Below are 19885 nucleotides of genomic sequence, written 5' to 3'. Positions count from 1 at the left end.
ATAATAATAAGTACGTTATTAAGGGCCTTGTAAGTAGGGCTCGAAGAGGCGCTCTAAGATAGAAAGGGTAAAGGTTAAAGCTATTAATACTAAATAACCATAATAATAATATAAAGACTATAAGTTTTAGGCGGGGTTAGTTAGGTATAATATCGCTTATATAGATAATCGGTATATACGATAAGTTATTATAGGCTATAATTATAGCCTAGGGCTAGATTAACCCGAAGGTTATAGCTTATAGAGTAATAAGGTTAATATATAAGATTAGGTAATAAGTACTTTAATTAATAATAGAAAAAGAATAATATAATATTAATTATCTATATAATTAATACTAGTCTTATATATATAGTAAAAATAATCTTAAGACCTTATAGGTTAATATCTTTTATTATAACCCTTAGGTTATAGCTTTCTAACTTTATAAAAAGTAATAAAAAGAGGGTATCCCTAATATAATAATAATAATTATTTATTTATTTATTCTAAGATTATATTTACTAATAATCCTCTATTATTATCTACCTTTACTTTTTACTATAAGCTATAAGCTTAGATATACGAGGATTATTATAAGCTATAAGCTTTTACCCTTTAGTCTAGATAATCTTTTCCTTTTAACCCCTTAATCTTATAATATATAGTTATCTAATAAGGCTAAGTATATTAGTTTATAATATTTTTTAGGTATATAATATAACTTATTATATTTCTTATTTAGAATATATAGCTTTTAAGATATAACATATATATAGCTTTAGTAGGTAGGGTATTAGATAAGACCTTAGTTTAATCTATAGAAATACTTAACGATATTTAATATAGCGCGGATAATATTAGTAGACCTAGATCTGTAATCTTAAGGTGCTAGGCAGGATATTCTAAATATATATTCTAAGCATTACTATTAGCTATTATAACTATAGCTCCGTAGCTTATTCCGGCGAATAACTTTACTAAAATTATAAAGGAATAACGAATATTTAAACTCGCCTTCTAATCTATTTATAGGGTATTAGTGAGGAGTATATAATATCTTGAAAATTCGTGTTTAACTCACTATATTCCACATTATTAAACAGGCCACATACCTTTCCATCCTCCCTAACGAGTAGTTATTAAGTCGACTTTACTATCTGATAAGATTATCATCCTCATCATAGACCCACCGCCAGTTCGCCGCCGGTAGTGCACAGTATAACGTCCCTGGCTTAATATTATCGCTGCACTTAGCAATATCCGTCCCCCACAATAGAGGACGTGTTCGCCGCACCATCGAGAATACTGTTTAGAACAGGACCATCATCCGTCCTGCCGTCGCCCTTGGCGCCGAGAGCTCTGACGTCCATGATCCTCGACTCAGGGACATCGTAGTATTTGGGACGTCTTCTAGTAAAGAACCGTTTCGCCATACCATCATAAGCATCACCTAGGAGGACCTCATTGCGTTCCATAGTAGGAATATCGGAGCCACCGACGAACGTCTCCTCGCTCTCGGAGCCGTCAGAGGGGCTGCTGCTCACCTTTCCGAAGCCCCAGCTCTTGAGGAGTACCTCGTTGCCGCCTTTGACAAGGGTCTTGGTGTCGCCGGACTGAGGTTCCTTCTGCTGAACCGCTATCGGTACGTTGAAAAACCAACGTTCTGAGCAAGGAAGGATGTAGAGTCCTCAACCACGGGAGATGAAACGATGCCGATAGGGGTGTTGGCGATTAGGCTGTCCACCAACATGACGGAGCCTACACCTTGACCAGTGTTACCGTTGCCTGTTGCCACCTAAAATTCCGTCAATTAATACATGTAATCTCGGCAAAGAACAGGATTGAGTGAGCTTGGAAACCTACCCCATTGATGATCGCCAGGCCTGTCTGGCAGCCCTCGATCACGTAGTCGTGCATTGTCCATGCCCAGTCTCAGTGCACCTGGACAGCTGTGTCACAATTCCCAAATAGAAGTCCACTCGTAGTGAACTGCTGTTTACCGAAATACGCTCTGGAGTAAAGCTTTAGTACGCATGGCTAACAACAATGCAAGAGAGCTAGAGTTATGAAACGTACCCGAAGTTGCCTCTAATGAAGGTTAGGTCCGAAAGGAAGCCACCGGATCCATTCTCCATGTAAATTCCCTGGGTAATAGTCAGATTGTTTATAAAAAACAAGAATAGAGCATTTCACGTACTTGCTGTGTGTTGCCAGGCACGTCCGTATTCCGCAGCATGTAAAACTCAATGTTCTCAAGAGATGTAGCTTGTGCGACCTAGTATGGTTAGCTTATTACATGAAACATCTAAAGATAGGTTTGTAGTCCGAACTCACCTGCCAGTGGATACCACACACATAAGCAGACGGATCAGTGTTTCTAATGTCAATTTTGAAGTTGCGGATGCTGCGCAAGAAGTTGTTGGTGTTGAGGTACCACTCTTCATCATCGCTAACATAGACATCGCTTGACATGACACCCAGACCAACGAATCTGGAAGCCGCAAGAATCGGGGGTACATTGATGGGCTGTTACCAGAGTGAGTTTTGAACTTGGTTCCTGCCCTAGGATTTTCAGAGGTAGACTTACATCTCCGAGAAACTCGGTATTGTAATACTGAATAATGGAGCTGCTGACAAGGTACGTTCCAGGAGGGAAGTAGACAGTGGCTGGACGAACGGTACTCGAACCACAATTCGCACCGCATCTTCCACCATCGGATATGGCCTTGTTGATGGCCTCTGTGTCGTCTGTTCTGCCGTCGCCAACAGCGCCATAGTCCTTGACGTTTCTCCAAACCTTTCAGATAACGTTGAGTTACCATTTCTCCAAAAATGTGAGATCTAGGGCTTAGCATACCTTGTAACCAGACTTCGCATACGGGCTAGAGCCGCACTTGGCCATATCGACCATCCAGTAACCGCTGTCTCGCCCCTCCAAAACCGCTTGATCATTGAGTGCCCATTCTCGCAGTTTACCGTAAGGTGCTTGCAGTGGCTCTGGCGTATTTGTGTCATTGGTTCTGTCGCTTTCCTTCTTCCTCATTTCAGATGCAACTGAAGCATGATCTCCCTTGGGCTCTTGTGGCGTGCTCTCGGCAATCATTCTAGCCGCATCTCGCACCTCTTTATATTTCTTGCCACGCCGATCCGTGCCGATACCAAGACCCGTGTCGCAGAACTCATTTCAAGATGCATAGGCCGGCGTCATGTGGGAGGTTTGCATGTGCAGAATCCTTCTTAGAGCCAATTTGTTCGTCAATAGTGTAGTGCTTCGCTGCAGCACTTGGCCCGAAACCACTTTGGCACTTCGGGAAGTGGCTTGTCGTATATGTACCCTCTGCAATAGGATTGATGAGATCTGAATAGGATCAATTGGAAAAATTCCCTAGAGTTACCAGCAGCTCACGGCCCCTGCATAAGTGAACGCACCCTAATCTTGGCAGTCCACTTCGGCAGTGCTTGGTAGGGTCCGCGCAAAGAACCGATCCCTATACAGGCATCAGCTCGATATTGCAAATTGTAGCCCTAACACCGATGGGCGGTATTGTTCAGTCATTACATGTAAGTCTTGCACTCGCAGATACTTCAGCTTTTCCATGACACACTCTCTCTAGACCTACACTCCATAGGCTTTCTCACCAGCCTTCATGTCCTCAAGATGAGAGGGTACGGGAAGTCTCTCTTATGCCTTCTTCAAGTCTTTCTCTTCCTGGCCCTGGTCACTCCCATTCTCGCACAAGAATGTAGCTCCTCAAAGCCATGTGAACAGGGCTGCTGTAGCAGGTTCGTTCGGCCTCTGTGGTTACGGCAAAGACTGTAAGTGTCATATCGACATGCGTGACGAAGCAGTCCATGCTGACTCCAAGCTTCTCAGTCTGCTCAGACGATGAGTGTGTAAACAATTGTGACCACAAGTCGGAGTGCGATCCCGGCGACTTTGGCAGAGAGTTTGTAGAGCTTGATGCCTGCCCGCTGAACATCTGTTGCTCCAAGCATGGCTGGTGCGGCACTGGTGAAGAGCACTGCGGCGAGGACTTCGAAATGCCAAAACCCAAAGAATGTACGGGACGGAAAGCTTTCAACCGCGTCGTGGGATACTACGAAAGCTGGGCGATGGGCCGACCCTGCAACGTCTTTAACCCTGAGCTCATCCCCGTTGGAGTGTATACCCACATCAACTTTGCCTTTGCAACAATTGACCCAGAAGCCTTTTAGGTTAGGCCCGAAACTGCCGCGGATGTGCAACTCTACAAACGTCTCATAGGCATGAAGAAGCGAGACCCCAATGTCAAGATTCTGATTGCGCTCGGCGGCTGGACATTCAACAATCCCGGCCCGACGCAGTATGCCTTCTCTGACATTGCCCGTAGTGAGGAAAATCAAGAAAAGTTCCTCAAGTCGCTTGTCAGCTTTATGTCCACTTACGGCTTCGATAGCCTGGATCTTGATTGGGAATATCCTGCTGCGAAGGATCGCAGTGGCCGCGATGAGGATTTCAAAAACTTCCCGAAACTCTTGAAGAAGATCAAGAAGAGTTTAAAGGCCTCCGGCAGGGACGAGCTAAGTATCACTATCCCAGCCTCATTGTGTAAGTTGAAACTCCTTTCGGATACTCTATTGGTCAGCTTCTAACACTACTTCTTTAAGGGTACCTGAAGCATTTCGACATTCAAGCTATAGAGGAAGATATCGACTTTTTCAACATGTAAGTGCACTAAGGAAAGTTGACAAGAAGAGAAAGAAACTGATGGAATTTTGAAGCATGTCTTATGACCTACACGGTACATGGGACCTGGCCAACAAGTGGGTTGGTCCGTACCTCAATGCGCACACCAACCTCACCGAGATTGACTCCGCTTTGGATCTATTGTGGCTCCACAACATCTCACCAGACAAGACCGTCATGGGGCCTCGCCTTCTACGGTCGTTCATTCCGGATGGCAAATCCATCTTGTTCTGAGCCTGGGTGCCGCTACGGCTCAGGATCAGCTAAGAATGCCTGCAGTCAAGAAGCAGGTATCATTCTCAATTCAAAAATCGAGGATTACCTGGAAGAGAGCGGTGCAAGCACCACACTTTACGAGGACGCGGCTGTTAAAGTCCTGACTTATAACGACGTCAATTGGGTCGCGTATGACGACGAAGACACGCTGGAGCTCAAAACAGATTTTGCGCATAAGCGCTGTCTGGGAGGAGTCATGGTCTGGGCTGTTTCTCATGATACGCGAGATGCCAAGTTCTCAAAGGCATTGGGCCGACACGCCCCTCAGATGTCTCCGGGCGGTATCTTCGTCGAAGAGGGCGACGATGGATATACCGAGGTGGAAGTCATCACGAACTATGACCAGTGCATATGGACCAACTGTGGTCAGGGCTATCCTTCCGGGTACACTACTATCAAGAGGTACGACGACGGCGCGAGAGACGGCGAGATCATGATGGATGGTCAAGGCTGCGACGGCCATGGTGACCACGTCCTTTGTTGCCCTGCCGGCAACGGCATCCCTACATGTGGATGGTACAAACACCGCAATGGTGACTACACTCCAAGTTGCCCCAATGAAATGATTGAGATTGGAGGAAACAACCAGCACTGTTATCGCACAGGCGTCGCCGGGTTCCGCAGCTATCAGGCCGCCTGTTGCACAAATCGCGTAAATTTCGGCTCCCACAGAGTGCAGTTCGACAACATGAAGCTTTACAGTCAATGCGAATGGGGAGAGTGGCGTTACTGTGAGGGCGGTGTGCTCAACATCAACACCATCGAGGACCGTTTGATGAACGCCCTGGGCAGCACGCGTAACTTTGGCGTTTTCGTTCTGGCTAACGTTAACTTGAATTGTTACAAGAGAATTGTGAGTCTCGAACAGGATTCCTTGTCCGTATGAGGACGAAGAAATTCGGTCATGCTAACACTTTTCAACCATTAGCTGTGGGGCAACGACAACAGGTACAATACCAATCCGGTCGGACGCCAGACCATGAGAGCCTTGATGAACCGTGACATAAGCAATGCGGCGACAGCTCTGACATACATGCGCGATGTAAACATGGCGCCCCATAGGCACACGGGGCTCCGTGGCTATAAACCTGCACGGGGCCCCGTGCCGGTTATATAAGCCTGACCTACTATCAGTTTTAGGGGTATTACTACTCCTTCTTTGGAGTAATTCTTCGTCCCTTTTTTTTCTCTTAAGAATAAGTCAAATTAATAGAGATATAGCCTTCTTAGATAATTACGATAATTACGAGTCTCAAGATACCTTGGTTAAGGCGATTATTACGATAGATACTCCTACGAGTAAGGTACAGAGCCTTAACTATTACTACCTCCTTTCCCTCTTTAGATATATTAATAATATTATAGAACCCTCTTCATAGTTATCTAGATAGGTGATTCGCTATATATGACTATAAGATTTAGCACTAATAAGACGTTTAATAAGGTATAGGAATAGCCTGATTTAGAAGACGGTAAGTAGTAGTAGAAACCGCTTATATAACCGGCACGGGGCCCCGTGCAGGTTTATAGCCACGGAGCCCCGTGTGCCTATGGGGCGCCCATCTTTAGCGTGGATTTATTAATCACTGCGAACCTCTCACGCACGGCAGAACGGCCGGCTTCTCGATACACGTCTCATCTCCCAATCTACCGATATAGTTGCTTTGTTCCTCAGCAGACATGTCGGAATCTCAACTGGAGCCGGTTGAACGGCATTTGTACTGGGAACCCGAGGGCTTTGTTCCACCACCAGCCAAGGGCAATCATTGGATCGACGAAAATGAACACTACGTGCTTCAAGACCTACTCGACTTGGAGCGCTGGGGTTCCAAGAACTCCAAAGACCTTCATACATGGGGCTTCACCGTCTACAACGCTGCCAGTGACAGCGAGCGTTTCCATGGCGGCATCGCCAAGTTGACTCTGTGCATCCGCTACTGGGCTACTCAGCAGCGATACAGCGGTCTGGAGCCAACGGAAGATTGCACCCAACTCGTTGCGCGTCCCACAACTGGGAAGATGTTGCCATCTCATGACTTGGCCCGACGTTTTGAATTTGACATCGTGGAGGACTACCCAGGTAAAGACACAGTCATTGCAGGCGGGGAGGATGGCGACGAGGATTTCATGGCCATAGGACGCGACTTCACGCAACGGGTGGAGAGGGACGCTCTCGGCACGTCAAACCTCTACGTGCGCAACGACCACTGTCTCATCATTGACGACAAGTCTCTCCGCACGTTGGAAGCTCTCCCAGACCAGTATCCCCCGCCTGGTCCAGACTACGAAGCTGTCGAAGAAGGCACCGCCTGTTTCCTCAGGAGCCCGCAGGCCGATGCATGGGTCTGGATGCTCGATCGCGAGTATTACAAAAAGTACGCCCACGCGAAGGAGGCCGGCGGCGATGCATTCTCCTTGCTACACCCTCAAGGACACCCCGAGGAAAGACGATTCGAACCGTGGGTGCGCACGCATATTGGCAGCCTACCGCGCGTCTGGTTCTTTCGTCCCCGGGGCATGTCGCCGCCGGTTTGGGAGAGTGTGGTGCAGCGGGATAGGCACAAGTTCGACTTGGTGAATTGGTGGGGAGATGCGCAGGCGAACACGGCAAACGATATTTTGCGGAGGAGCAGACGTGGCGAGCCCGTGTTTGGTATGTTTGGTCTCTAATTGCATGGCATAAGTAAGTGAGACCTAAAGTAGATTTTCATCTTGGCTGAGGAGGCGTAAGGGCCAGATTGGCTAGTCCGCCGAACTCCGCCTAATACCTGCGAAGGTTAAGAAAATACCCTAAACGTTATATTATATACCTATCTCTACTATATCCCGAATAGTGTATTTGGCTTAGGCTATCATTTGTCCCATTGCGCGCTATTCCCATTCACCGTCAGATAGTGTCAGATAGTGTCAGATAGTGGGAGGTATGGAAGAAGTGAGTGGGTCTGCTATAGTAGAATAGGTAGACAATGGAACATAGAGAACTTACTTATTAGCGGAAAATATGGTGACTGCACTAATCTCTGATGATCCTTTTGCATGTCTGCAGCGGGGGTAGGCCCCCCTTCATATCCTTCTTGTAGTCTGTGAAGTCATATGAGCACCTTGTTACTCTGAGGTCCCTGACAGGTAGACCCATGGTCGTGGTTGGTGTGGATGGCCTCTGTTTGTTTGGTTCGAGGGGTAAATATGGAAGTGAATTGATAAAGAGCAAGATTGTGTTTGTTTTCGTTTTCTTGATGGGTTGTCGAACAATGTCTCCTCAAGAAAACTACTTTTGTTAACTACATACATCTAGGGCGGAGATGGTGTAAGACGAGGACTCGGTTCAAGTCGAGGACAGGATGATCGAGCGCAATCCTGACCTCTTCTCCACGAAACATGACCATGCTGCTGCAGAAACAGATCCTAGGCCCAAGACTCCCAGACAGTCTCGTACAGAGAAGTGACAGCTGGGCATGGTGCAAGTAGAGAGAGAGATAACGTTGATGCCATCCATGTCTGCTGTGCGGCGGAGCCTGTTTCGTATCTCGTATACAGCCTTTCCCACATTATAGAGAACGATACTTGTATTAATATACTCTAAGAACCGATGAGGTCATTTTCTTACTATTCCAAGCCCCAGGATTGGTGCGTCACTCTAAATCCTGCAGAGGCTTAAAAGCTGGGCGAAGGAGTTTTCTTATACCCGTTTGGGGCATCATGTAAGACTACATGGGCATCGGCTTGGAATCGGGGTGTGTGGGGGAAGCCAAGGCTGCAGGATCGGCGCGCGTCAGTTTAAATCCTCTAGGGTTTAGTTCAAGAGAAAATCATGTACGACGTAAGGCCCTTCGGATCTCGCTGCGGGGTGAGCAAGCCACATGTTTGAGGTTAACAGAAGAATTGCTGCTGAGCCTCACACTATCATGCCCTGCCTATTTTTGGACCGAACGAATTGTCGTAGGCAGCCATGGACATGAAGAATTTCGTGATGGTCACAGCAAGCAGAGACGAGCACATCTTGGGATAGCATGGCTCCGTGATGTTGCGGAATAGGGTGTTAGCTCTATTATTAGAAGTTGAAACCTGAACTCATGGAGTTGAATCAAGTATAAATGCTCCCGGCTGCCTTGTCCAAGCAGACAACTCATCATCAGCACCCAACAGCCTTCAACAGCCCTCAATGCAAGCCCAATAACCATACCAGAAAGCCCTCAAACACCAATACCACCATTAGTAGCAATATCAACACCAACACCAACACCCCAAACACATCCAACATGGCTCGCTTTACAACCGCCGCGGCGCTCCTCGCCGCCGCCGCCACCACCGCCCACGCCGACTCCATCCCCCCCGCTCTCCGAGAACCGAGAACGCCAGCGACCTCGGGCTCGGGTGGCAGCCCGTCATGGACTTTGACACGGACAGCTGCTACAACACGGTGGCCATCAGCCCGGACGGCACCCTAAACCCAGGGCTAGACCACACGTACACGGGCGTTGCCGAGAACTGCGACCAGGTCAACCGCCTCTAGAACAGCAACGCCTACTCGCGCTCGCGGTGCAACAACGGCGTCTGCACCATCATGTAACTATACCCCGCGTTTCTTTTTGTATTGTCTTTGGCTTATCATGTTGTAGGTACGAGTACTACTTTGAGAAGGACATCGTGCGCCGGCGTAGCACCCGGCACTTGTATGCCTCTATTGGAAGCAGTGAAGGCTCGGCAGTGGTGGCCTACTACGAGTAGTGATGCCCCTCTTCGTGAGTCTGAAGGATTAGCAATACCAATCACAATCAATGTTTGTTTTATTCGTTGTCGTTACGCTGCTGTGAGGATGATGAGTATGATGGTAAATCCGGGAATGGTTTAGACCAGAGCTTGGGAAATTATACTGTGAAAGACAAGCCCCTTTTCCATTCATTGGATTGGGATATATTAGGCCGCTTTGGATCTTTAATGAGGTATTTGTCTGTGGGTGCGCCATGGAGCGAGGTCTCGTTACAGCCTGCATGACTTGGCAGGACTGGGCAAAAGAAAGGGAGTATATTTGATAGCAATGGAATCTTAATAATAGCGAGAGGCAACCCGTTCAAAAATTCCCGTTCAACTCTTTCAGTCATTTCTTGCACACTTTCACCTTCATGATATCCTCCAACAGTCTGGTATCCTCGGCAATGATGCCCCCCATTTTAGCCAATGTACCATCCGCAGATGCCTCATTCCGCTTCTGGTTCATCTTCTTGAATGATTGACCCGTACGGGGCAGCGAGCCTGCGCCTAGCAGCATGCCAAACATGGACATCAGCGCACTCTCAGGATTGTCGACGACTGAGTATACCGTAAAGACGGCGTTGGAAGCCTCCCCCGCCAGGAAAATCATGCGGCCCAAGCCAGCGAGGCCGGCCAGAGCCGCGGTACCCTCGCCGACAAATGGCACGACAGCAAGGACGGCCCCGACAATGGTGAGAATAAGTTCCTTCTGCTCCTCCTCCTTCTCTGTCTCGCCAATCTTCTTAACCTGCTTCATGGACTCTATAGCCTGCTTGATCATTGATACCGGAAGACCTGACACTAACGCCGTGTCGGCGCCGTCGCCATCCCACTGCCCGAGCATCATGTCCATCCAGGTGGCAGTAAGTCTGTCATCAAGGCTGCTCATGCTTTCCCCTGACTTGGTGATTATATCCTTGGGATTGGGTATCTCTATTTTATCAGCCTTTAGCGGAGCTCCGTAGGCAACTGTTCGAGTATCTTCACATTCATCACCCCCCTCTGAGGGATTGCAGTGAGTTGCTGATTCTCTCTTGCCGAATTTGACCCAATCGGACACGATGCCAAATTTTTCTTGAAGGTTCTCAAAGAAGCCTTTTTCGTCTGTAGCTGTGAGGTACAGGGTGTAAGAAGGCAAGCCGTCCAGGTGTTTCCCTACCTCGGAGCAGCTGTGAGTTTTGTTGCCATCGTACGAAGGAGACGAGCATTCAAAATACTTGTAGCCGTCCTCGTAAAGCATGAAGTTGTCGATACCGGTAGGAATGATCTTTTTGATGTACTTTTCGTAGTACTTAAACAGCTCGTCGTAGTCCTTGTTGACCTCGTCGTACTCCTTTCTTGCCGAGCGTAGGTCCTTGGCCAGGACCTCCATGGCGTAAATGCCCATGCAGTAGGGATCATCATCATGCTTGGATAAATCCTCGATGGAGTCAAATGTGAGTGCAAGATCACATACCGGCTCCGCGTTTGGGTCTATATCCCACCAGTCGCCCGAATCTTGATCATCGCCGTTAGCACCATCGAAGCTCCAGTTGAGGTCGATGGCCCACTCCACGGTGCCGGCCCAGTTGCCCTCTTTGTATTTCGCCAGGCGCTTGATGTAGCTGTTGCTGCCTAGCCAAGATATCCATTGGTTGTCGTTCAAGATGACAACGTCACCGACTTCGTCCACAAAAGTCTCCGCCGTGATGTAGGATTCACCACTCTCGGCTTCTGCAACGAGCTGTCGAATCTCCCAGTTGGAAATGTATCCAGAAGTATTTGTGCATTTACCCGGCCAAGCCCCTGACTTGGGACCCGTAAAGGTGCACTCGGGACCTCGGCAGCCCGCCTTTGTCATCTCAAAAGACCGCCCGTAGGTGGGCATACCGATAACGACTTTGTTGGATGGTACACCAGCTTTGGTAATCATAGCCAGGGAGTAATTCGTCTCGGTCATGTTGACGTGCGACCGAAGACAGTTACCATTGGGGCAGCCCTCGTTAACAAACTCGTTGCCGTAATCCCATTGCCCGTGGAGATCATACGTCATATACACAATGTAGTCGACGACTTCGCTAATGGACTTGATAGGGAACCCCTTGAGATACCAGTACGAAGCCGGTGCGGCAATAGACACCGACTTTCCCTCGGGAAGAGCTTTCTTAACCAGCTTCAGAAATGCCAGATATCGGTTACCATCCTCCGGGTCGCCTGCAGGGATTCCGGGAATGTCAGGGGCGCCGGGGTATTCCCAGTCAAAGTCCACGCCGTCAAGCTTATGCTCCTTGACAAAATTGACGACGTTAGTGGCAAAACTCTCCCTCTGGGTGTCTGTTACCCCCTCACGGAAGATGGGAGCCGTGTTAATCTCGGTGGAAAATGCCCAGCCACCAAAAGAGATAATACGCCGCGGCTTTTCGAGCTGGACAAATTCGTCGAACATTTTTTGGTAGCCGCTGACGTCTACTTTGTAGTCGGTGGTGATGTTTGCAAAGGCAAAGTGGACGTCGGCGTACCCGCTGGGAATGCTGGAGGGCATCATGTTGAGGCATGGGCGGTCCTGATTCCATGCCTCAAAGTAGCCAATATACCTCGGGGTCGCAGGGTCATCTTTGGAATATGTGATGTTTGTACCGCAGTGAGAAACGCACCCGTTGCTTCCGGGCTTGGCGGTTCCCGGGGCGCCGGTATCAGCCGGGGATGGCGTGCAAAATGCTGGCGTGATACCGCACTGGCCCCAGATATTGCAGCACGAGTTTAAGGGGCATGGGTTCAGGTCGGCGAGATTCGTTCCCTTGGATGGTGTTTCTGTTCCAGGCTTTTGAGGCCCGCAAATGGCGTTGGGGATGGAAGCTGGCATCGGGGGATCGCCCTTGCTGAGACAGATCTTCTGGCCGTCCATGATGCGCTTGCAGCCCATCCAACCCCAAGTGTTGTCATTGACGCTCTCGATGAGCTTAACTGTGGTGGTGTGCGCCTCCGCTATTGATGCACAGGTATCGCCTGAGGCGACCTGATAGGCAAAGCATGACCCGTCTTTGCCGGGCTGAGGGGAGAAATCGGGCAAAGAGCCGGAAGAGCAGCAGACGTACTGATCTGCCTGGAGCGTGTCGCAGAAATCGGACTTGGAGTTGTACTTCTTCAGCTGCGTCTCGCTGATGCCGCATCTTTCGGCCAACGACCAGCAGCCCTCACGGGCCTGGACTTGCGTGTACTTGCAGGTTGCCTGGGCACTAAGCGAGTCCCCATGACTTTGGGATGTGACGGAGAACTCTTTGGAAGCAACCGTGGAGACTTTGGTGTCGGACCATGTGGAGTCGGCATCATAACCCGTGAGGCACGTCGCGTTCTTCCAACCCGCCAGACTCTTTTGGACAGACGACAGGTTGCCTGTCGTGTCGGCCACGATGCCAAATGTGGTAGGGCCAAAGGAGCTGCAAAGCTGGGCAGCAGACCTTGCACCAACATCCTTGGACTGATCTCCGAACTTTTTGATGAGGTCGGATGCGCTGGCCTTGCTCACTCCAGAACCGGCATAGGTGCCCAAGATGGTACCGCCGGACAAGGAAAAAAGGATTGTCTCCTTGCAGTCCTGGCTATCCTTCAAGTATTGGCTCAACTGGCTGGCAGCCTTGGCAACCTCTCCAGCAGCAACACTGTTCGCGGTGCCCCAACGTGCAAACTGTATGTCCTTTGCGGCTTGAGTCGTCTTGCCACAGTCCTCGTTGACACTGTCGGCTTCGTCACTCTCAGCGAGCGAGGGTTGTCGCCGCACAACGAGGCCCCGATCTCCTACCAGGCTCCAGGTGCCAGATTCTCCATCGCTGGTAGAGCAGGCACGGATGGCGACTTGGGTATCAGGGTCATCGACAGGGTTGTGTATGTTGAGGGTGAAAAGGGTTGTCTCCTGGCAGCGTGAGAGGTCCCTTGTGTCGTGATAATGAGTCCAGTTTGCTGGATCTGGCCCGGAAATGGAGCAGGGCAGAGGGCACAATGAGAGAGCAGAGTAGAATGTAGATGCTGTCGCGGGGGATGCCAGGGCAGTCAAGGCGATGGCGACTGCCATGTACGCCATGATGGGCGAGATGAAAATGCGATAGCAGGTGGTTGAAGAAAGAACAGGAGAATTGGGAGGAAATAAAGAGAAAGAAGGGGACGACGAGGCCTGCCTTGGTGTACTGGCCGGCTGTCTATGAGCTTCAAGCGATGAGGAGCGGGAAGATGCTCGGTTTTCAGATCATGGGGAAGGAAGACTGTGCCAATGGCTGAAACTTGAATGATAAGATTTTACTCCGTGATAATACTCGCTGTGTCTATCTTAACCGCATGAATATAGGTACTCGTATCTACCACGTGCAAGATACATTTATCTACGGATATGTGCATAGGACATAGGGCTCAGGAGACTCCATGTGAGGGTGTGGCTTGAGGAGGCCTAATTGTCTAGTGCTGAGATGCGGCCCCCAAATGCGGCCCCCAAATGCGGCCCCCAAATCATTCTCACTGGCAGACTTGCTGCACCCTGCGTCGAGCAACTTTAGTGCATTCTTACAAGCATGATAGACGAAATGAATTCTACGAGGGTTGCGTCCCTGGCTAAACCGTAGTATGAAGGAACCTTTGTGGCGCCTGGGATACCTCGAAGCCGAGTACGCGCCAACGACTTCAAGTTTGCTTGGTGGTGGATGGTGAGTCTGAAAAAACGTAGCTAATCCGTATGGGATTTTGGAAACTACCATATGTACGTACGCTACGGATTAACACCAAGTATATCATTATTTGCAGTGTCTTTTACGCCTGAGCAAAACTCCAGACACCCTTTTATTCAATGTCATTCAAGCATCTACTACTAGTCTCAAACTGTTGACTCAATACTGACTCAAGCCGAAGATCTAAAATTGGGCAGATAGGATCCGTACATGTGTGATTGTACGAGAACGGAGGTTTCGTATTTCGATCGTCAAGGCAACCCCCAGCTTGACCCCTATTTCACCTAGCTCCTAACTATACTTCACTATCTATTGGTTGCGACACTTTCCGCTAAGTCTTCTCGGCCCACCTGTTGGTTGTGTGGTTTACCATATCTAGTATATTTTATTTATAAATAGGTACGGAGACTAGGGACATCCTTCGGTACAATTAGATGGGGATCATGGGATAGCTTGCGCCGCCCGGCAACTCGGCAATTGCGCCTTCAATATTACGTACGGAGTACGTAGCATGGTCAGGAATGATACTCCTGCTAGGTAGGAGTCCTGGCAGTATTATTGTAGTAAAATTGTCTTTTTAGCCCCCAACGAGCTAGCATGCATAATTACTCCTGCGTTTGGAGTCCCGCCCCATGGCCCTGGCAAATATGCAATTAATAGCTAGCTATAGTCCCATTCTGTGGGAGGCACAGCAACAAGACAACTTGATATTACGGACTACGCCGTACGGAGTACGTGGTACCAAACGACAAAACCCTAGTCTTGTCGCCATCCAACGGCTGTTTCTACCCAAACGGATACGACTGCGTAATTATAGCCTCGCATTGACAGAGGCATAGCAGTCATCCACCAGAATATGCTGTGATATTCGGCTGCATAGGGCATACGAGTAGAAGAAGGTTCGGACCTGCGCTTCCGCCTGTTACTGGTCTGGTGTACTTCGGTATTTAGGATGCCGCCTAACCGGCATTTCTCCCTTGTCCATTCGTACCAGGGTTAGGTATTGGATGTAACCTTGTTGGAAGCAGTCAGACGGAGCATTCTCCGTATCCGTACTCCACACAGAGTATTTGTGCACTGTACAGCCGTCTTGAAAGAAGGTCGGATAGCATTGGAGTCTGGACTATCTCTCTCTCTCCTCCCCCAAAGAGCTGACAACTTTTTCCGCTACCGTTACCTTCTCTCACGTTACCAACTTTGTCTGAACATTGCCGTTGTGCCACCCCGTCTCAACTTTTGTTTCCCCCCCAGACAGATGCCATGCGTCTTCTTGTGGCGCTCTTCTGTTTTCTGGTTGCCCTAGGCCAGGCATCGCTTCTTGCGGGCCCGCCTCAAATTGTCCTTTACTACAATGCCTACCGCTTAGAATGGGAACACAAAAAAGGCAAGGGCAATAAAATCGCCCCCGGACTGATCTGTAACGGTGGTCCCTGCGGGTTTGAAGCCTTCGCCAAGTACAACCAGCTGCCTACCTACGGCCAGCCATTCGCAGGCAAATTCAACCTCGCCAACGACGCAACCCCCACTGTGGCTGATGCTGTCAAGAAATTGAGGGATACACGTTTCAATACGGGGGTCAGTCTCGTAAAACTTCTCGGCAAATCCAATGAGCGCGGCGATTTCTCAGTCGTTTTGAACGGCGTGATGGATGTAGTCGAGAACATCCGCACCGAGATGCAAAAACAAGGCAAAGACGCCGACAAAAACCAATTCGTGGAGAAATTGCGAACTTGCATGGATCAAATTGTCAATGGGCGCGTTCAAGAACAGTCCGTGGGTATGATTAGGGACTTCACGAAAGAGGTTGTGGCGTATTGGGGTAAGAAGGGGATCAAAGAAGAGGATGTCAAGGGCATCCAGAGGCCGGGACAATCGTGGAAGTCACTTGACCCTGACGGGTTTATAGAAGTACTGAAGGCCAAGATTCCAAGTGCCCAGCTAACAGCAGAAGATATCCGTTGGGTCAAATCGTTCGCCGTAGGTTACGTTAAGGGCCTTTTCGACGATGAACAAGGTACGGGCAAAAGGCATTCAAGGGCGGTTGGGGTCTCAAGGAAGAATCAAGACCGGATCTATACGGACAAGATGTGCCCTACATAAGAGGGCGATACTGGGTAGTGAATCGGCAGTTGCCTGACTCTTATTGCCAGGATTTGCGCACTGGCATAACCAACGCGGATGGACATTGGTGTCTCTTTTATTCTCAGAATTGTTTTTCTTGTTTTAATTGACTCGTTACGAAAAGGCACGGCTGCCTTCAGGCTACATGTAGTTGATACTGCTGCCAAGGGCATCTAGGTAGTTATTGTATCGGAATGTAAGGTATTTCGGACAGCGTGATCAATGATTAGTAGGTAGTGATCATTGTTCTCATCCACCTCAAAAATAAGTATGATTTATATGGTGTCCCAGCCCGTACATTTACCAGGAACATTCAAGTTAGTATCCGTACTATGACAGAGTACCATCCGTAGTGATATGGTGTAACGGAATTGGGGACATTTGGTCGGGCTACGATCCCGAAGAGCTGGTCGACCAATGTTGCTCAACTTGACGGATTAGGCATGAGAACGGCCGGTGTATGGAGCCCGCTATTGATAAATAAATACACAGTCCTCGTATTTACCTCGCCAACCTTCTGGACCCCTTTCTTGACTTGTCAGTGTCCGCTCCCAAGTCCTAACTCGTGCACTCACACCAGCACCTGCAATTTCAATTGCGACTTTTGGTCTGCAATCTGCATCTATACACATTGTTGACGTTTTCAACATTTCTTCGACATTTTTTCGACATGGCTGCCAACTTTGGCCCAGCTGCTCCCGTCCTCTTTCCCCTCTTCGTCCACTTTCCTCCCGAGATCCGACGCGAGGTCTGGTGGCTATGTCTCCCCCGGCGCGTGGTCGAGATAGACGTCGCCCCAGACATGGATGGCTATTTCTTTTGGGAGCCCCGCGAGAGGCGAATCGGCATCCGGCCCCCTGGCAGCCAAATATGCGACCAGTGGAGCTGCGCCGAGGCCAACGGGGCGATGCCGCTGATTGCCCAGGTGTGCCGCGAGGCGCACGAGGTCGCCGTCGAGAACGGCCAGGTCTATGCCGGCGAGCCCTCGCCCCGTTGCATTGGCAATCTCTGGGTCCAGCCCGGCATGGATGTTTTAAACCTCACCTATCTGAGAGAGGTTTACGCGAACGACGCGGAGGTTGTCTGCCACTTGGACCACTTTCTGCGCGATGCAGCGAACCTTTGCATGACACCATGTGTCAGCGCACACTCATTCGGCACCGGGTCCGAGACTCTCCTGTTTGTACGCCATGCCAAGCCCGGCGGCGTGGTCCTCATTGACACGCAGACCATATCAATCCACATCGACGGCAGAAGGGCGCGGCAATCCGGGCTATTCGGCATGTTTGGCGACGAGCGGGTGCAGCTTGTTGACCTTGACGACGTCGCGAGGATCCGAGACTTCCACCGCCTCTGGGAATCTGCGGGGGCGACTGACGACGACCCCGAAGCACGGCGCGCGCTGGAATACATTATGAACGACAACGACACATTCCAAAAGGAAATTGGCACAGAAATGAACAAGTTGTATTTAACCTTTCTGTCCGAGCTCTACCATGACGAGGTGCAATCCTCCCAGACCGCAGACCTGGACCTCTACAATGCTTGGATACCACCGGTCCCGCCTGGCCAAGACCCGCCGGACCGAATAGACCTCGACCCGCGCTATATGCCGAACGAGACCCATCCCTGGGTGGTAAAGAAGCGGGCTGGGTTTCCCGTTCTGGTGCCCAAGATCAAGTTCAGGCATTGCTTGGAGCGCTGCTATAATCATTCTGATCATGACTCGGATTTGGAATGGGGCTGTATATCTGATCAAAGCTCTGATGAAGGGGATGGCGCGGATAGCTGAGATTCTAGAGACATTTGGAGAATATGAGGCTGCTATGCCCCCAAAACCTTTGTGAATAGCGCTCATATTGATGGTTTTGTGGTAAAAATGAAGCTCTTGAACGAGCACCATCCATGGGCGATGAAAAAGAGGGTCGAGTTGCCTGTCTCGTACCCAGGATCAAGTTCAGACAGTGCTCGGGGCGCTGCTATAACCGCAAGGAGACATGATGCGGATGGGTGGCTGGGAATGTAAATGGCAGCTGAAAGAGATATGGCTTGGATTTCTAAGGGTGGGTAGACGAATAGCGCTCACAGCAAAGACATTGCGATAAATTCAAGATTTCTCTAACCACCATCCGACACCAACGACACTCCCAACGCCGTATATATCCAGGTTGGGCCTAACCACGCCCTTTTACTCACGCGGCGCCATCTTACACGTGCCTAGCGAGTACCACGTCGTGCTAATATTCTCGCGTAGCCACTTCGTAATAGCCGCGTCGTCGTCGGCCGAGTAGACGACGTTAGCTACGGGGTCGGATAGGGCCACCTCGGTCTTAATATAGGCCGCGGACGAGCCTTCGGGGAACTACAGGTAGCTAATAGCTAGCTCGCCGCGGTATATAGCGATACGGCGTATAATCTCGCGCGATTTCTTATACGCCTAGATCTGCTTCTTAAGGTTAATATTATACGCGTCGGTGAAGAAGCTAACGTTAAAGTCGAGCTCGTCCGTTACCTTAGGGCCTATGATACATATATGGCCGCGCGAGTAGGGGTATGCCGTATAGTTGCTGACGGTTACGTAGCGCCCGGGGGGGGGACAGATGTCTGGTCGCCGAGGAAGCTGGCAGCTGTTAGCATTTATATATGATGTGTTTATTGAGGGAATTTACTAAGACACTAGCCCTAGCAGCATCAGGGGTCGGTTGGGCGTATTCGTAAAGTCGCGGTCCCAGGCGGCCTTGAACTCGGGCCCTAGGGCGGCGACATCCTCCTCGGTAGGCCGCAGCTTAGACGAAATGTCAATCGAGTTCCAGCCCAGGATCTTATCCTTGTTAGAAATCAGTGTGCCTTCGTCGGACCGGCCGCTTAGGATGCCGTCAATAGTCTGGTCCTCGGCCACGTTAATCTGGTACGGCAGCAGCGATGGCTAGTAGTCCTCGTAGGCGGCACCCATACTCGGGATGTCGACTCGGATAGGCACTCCCGCGCGCTCAAGGACCTCCAGGTTGCCGAGGTCAGAGCACTCCAGCACGGGGGGTATACCATAGACTTGCTCGCTAGCTGGGGGGCGTGCGTGAGATTATCTCACGCACGCCACACAACACAACATTGAGACCTTCCCGGCTTTCACATCGGTACGTATATATGATGGCGGCCTGCGCCTTGCGAACCATGCAGCCTCGTTTGCATGGTGTCTGGTCGCTTCACTTCCTTCACCGCCGTCTAATATGCGTCCTGACATAAGTGACGACCAGGTTGTTGAAGTGATCATCACCTGGGCTGTCGTTGTTGTCTCTCGTTTCCTCTACATTTTTTGCCCTCCCCTCTTTTCATTGAC

At 49.8% G+C, this 19885-nt stretch overlaps 7 protein-coding genes across 7 annotated transcripts; 4 read left to right on the top strand and 3 right to left on the bottom strand.

Moving 5' to 3' along the window:
* Positions 1–1232: 1232 nt before the first annotated feature.
* On the bottom strand, positions 1233–3085 carry ACO1O0_005139 (uncharacterized protein; the record flags this gene model as incomplete). The annotated part of the gene is made up of 7 exons (XM_083194565.1): positions 1233–1610; positions 1643–1718; positions 2059–2126; positions 2180–2257; positions 2317–2508; positions 2570–2779; positions 2840–3085. 7 exons carry the CDS (start codon positions 3083–3085, stop codon positions 1233–1235), a joined length of 1248 nt encoding a protein of 415 aa, XP_083049478.1.
* A 938-nt stretch (positions 3086–4023) lies between these two features.
* ACO1O0_005138 (glycoside hydrolase family 18 protein) lies at positions 4024–5870 on the top strand (the record flags this gene model as incomplete). Its single annotated transcript, XM_083194564.1, has 5 exons — positions 4024–4145; positions 4203–4570; positions 4630–4687; positions 4744–4935; positions 4988–5870. The coding sequence occupies 5 exons, from the start codon at positions 4024–4026 to the stop codon at positions 5868–5870; spliced, it is 1623 nt and encodes a 540-aa protein (XP_083049477.1).
* Positions 5871–6664: 794 nt separating this feature from the next.
* On the top strand, positions 6665–7654 carry ACO1O0_005137 (uncharacterized protein; the record flags this gene model as incomplete). The annotated part of the gene is made up of 1 exon (XM_083194563.1): positions 6665–7654. The coding sequence occupies one exon, from the start codon at positions 6665–6667 to the stop codon at positions 7652–7654; it is 990 nt and encodes a 329-aa protein (XP_083049476.1).
* A 2428-nt stretch (positions 7655–10082) lies between these two features.
* Positions 10083–13793, bottom strand: ACO1O0_005136 (uncharacterized protein; the record flags this gene model as incomplete). Its single annotated transcript, XM_083194562.1, has 1 exon — positions 10083–13793. One exon carries the CDS (start codon positions 13791–13793, stop codon positions 10083–10085), a length of 3711 nt encoding a protein of 1236 aa, XP_083049475.1.
* A 1894-nt stretch (positions 13794–15687) lies between these two features.
* Positions 15688–16527, top strand: ACO1O0_005135 (uncharacterized protein; the record flags this gene model as incomplete). The annotated part of the gene is made up of 1 exon (XM_083194561.1): positions 15688–16527. The coding sequence occupies one exon, from the start codon at positions 15688–15690 to the stop codon at positions 16525–16527; it is 840 nt and encodes a 279-aa protein (XP_083049474.1).
* A 691-nt stretch (positions 16528–17218) lies between these two features.
* On the top strand, positions 17219–18340 carry ACO1O0_005134 (2EXR domain-containing protein; the record flags this gene model as incomplete). Its single annotated transcript, XM_083194560.1, has 1 exon — positions 17219–18340. The coding sequence occupies one exon, from the start codon at positions 17219–17221 to the stop codon at positions 18338–18340; it is 1122 nt and encodes a 373-aa protein (XP_083049473.1).
* An 876-nt stretch (positions 18341–19216) lies between these two features.
* Positions 19217–19737, bottom strand: ACO1O0_005133 (uncharacterized protein; the record flags this gene model as incomplete). Its single annotated transcript, XM_083194559.1, has 3 exons — positions 19217–19474; positions 19529–19608; positions 19719–19737. 3 exons carry the CDS (start codon positions 19735–19737, stop codon positions 19217–19219), a joined length of 357 nt encoding a protein of 118 aa, XP_083049472.1.
* Positions 19738–19885: the final 148 nt, after the last annotated feature.

This window comes from Amphichorda felina, assembly GCF_050947745.1.
Source record: "Amphichorda felina strain 45539 chromosome Unknown scaffold_5, whole genome shotgun sequence".
NCBI lineage: Eukaryota > Fungi > Ascomycota > Sordariomycetes > Hypocreales > Bionectriaceae > Amphichorda > Amphichorda felina.
This window is presented reverse-complemented; position numbering and strand designations above follow the sequence as displayed.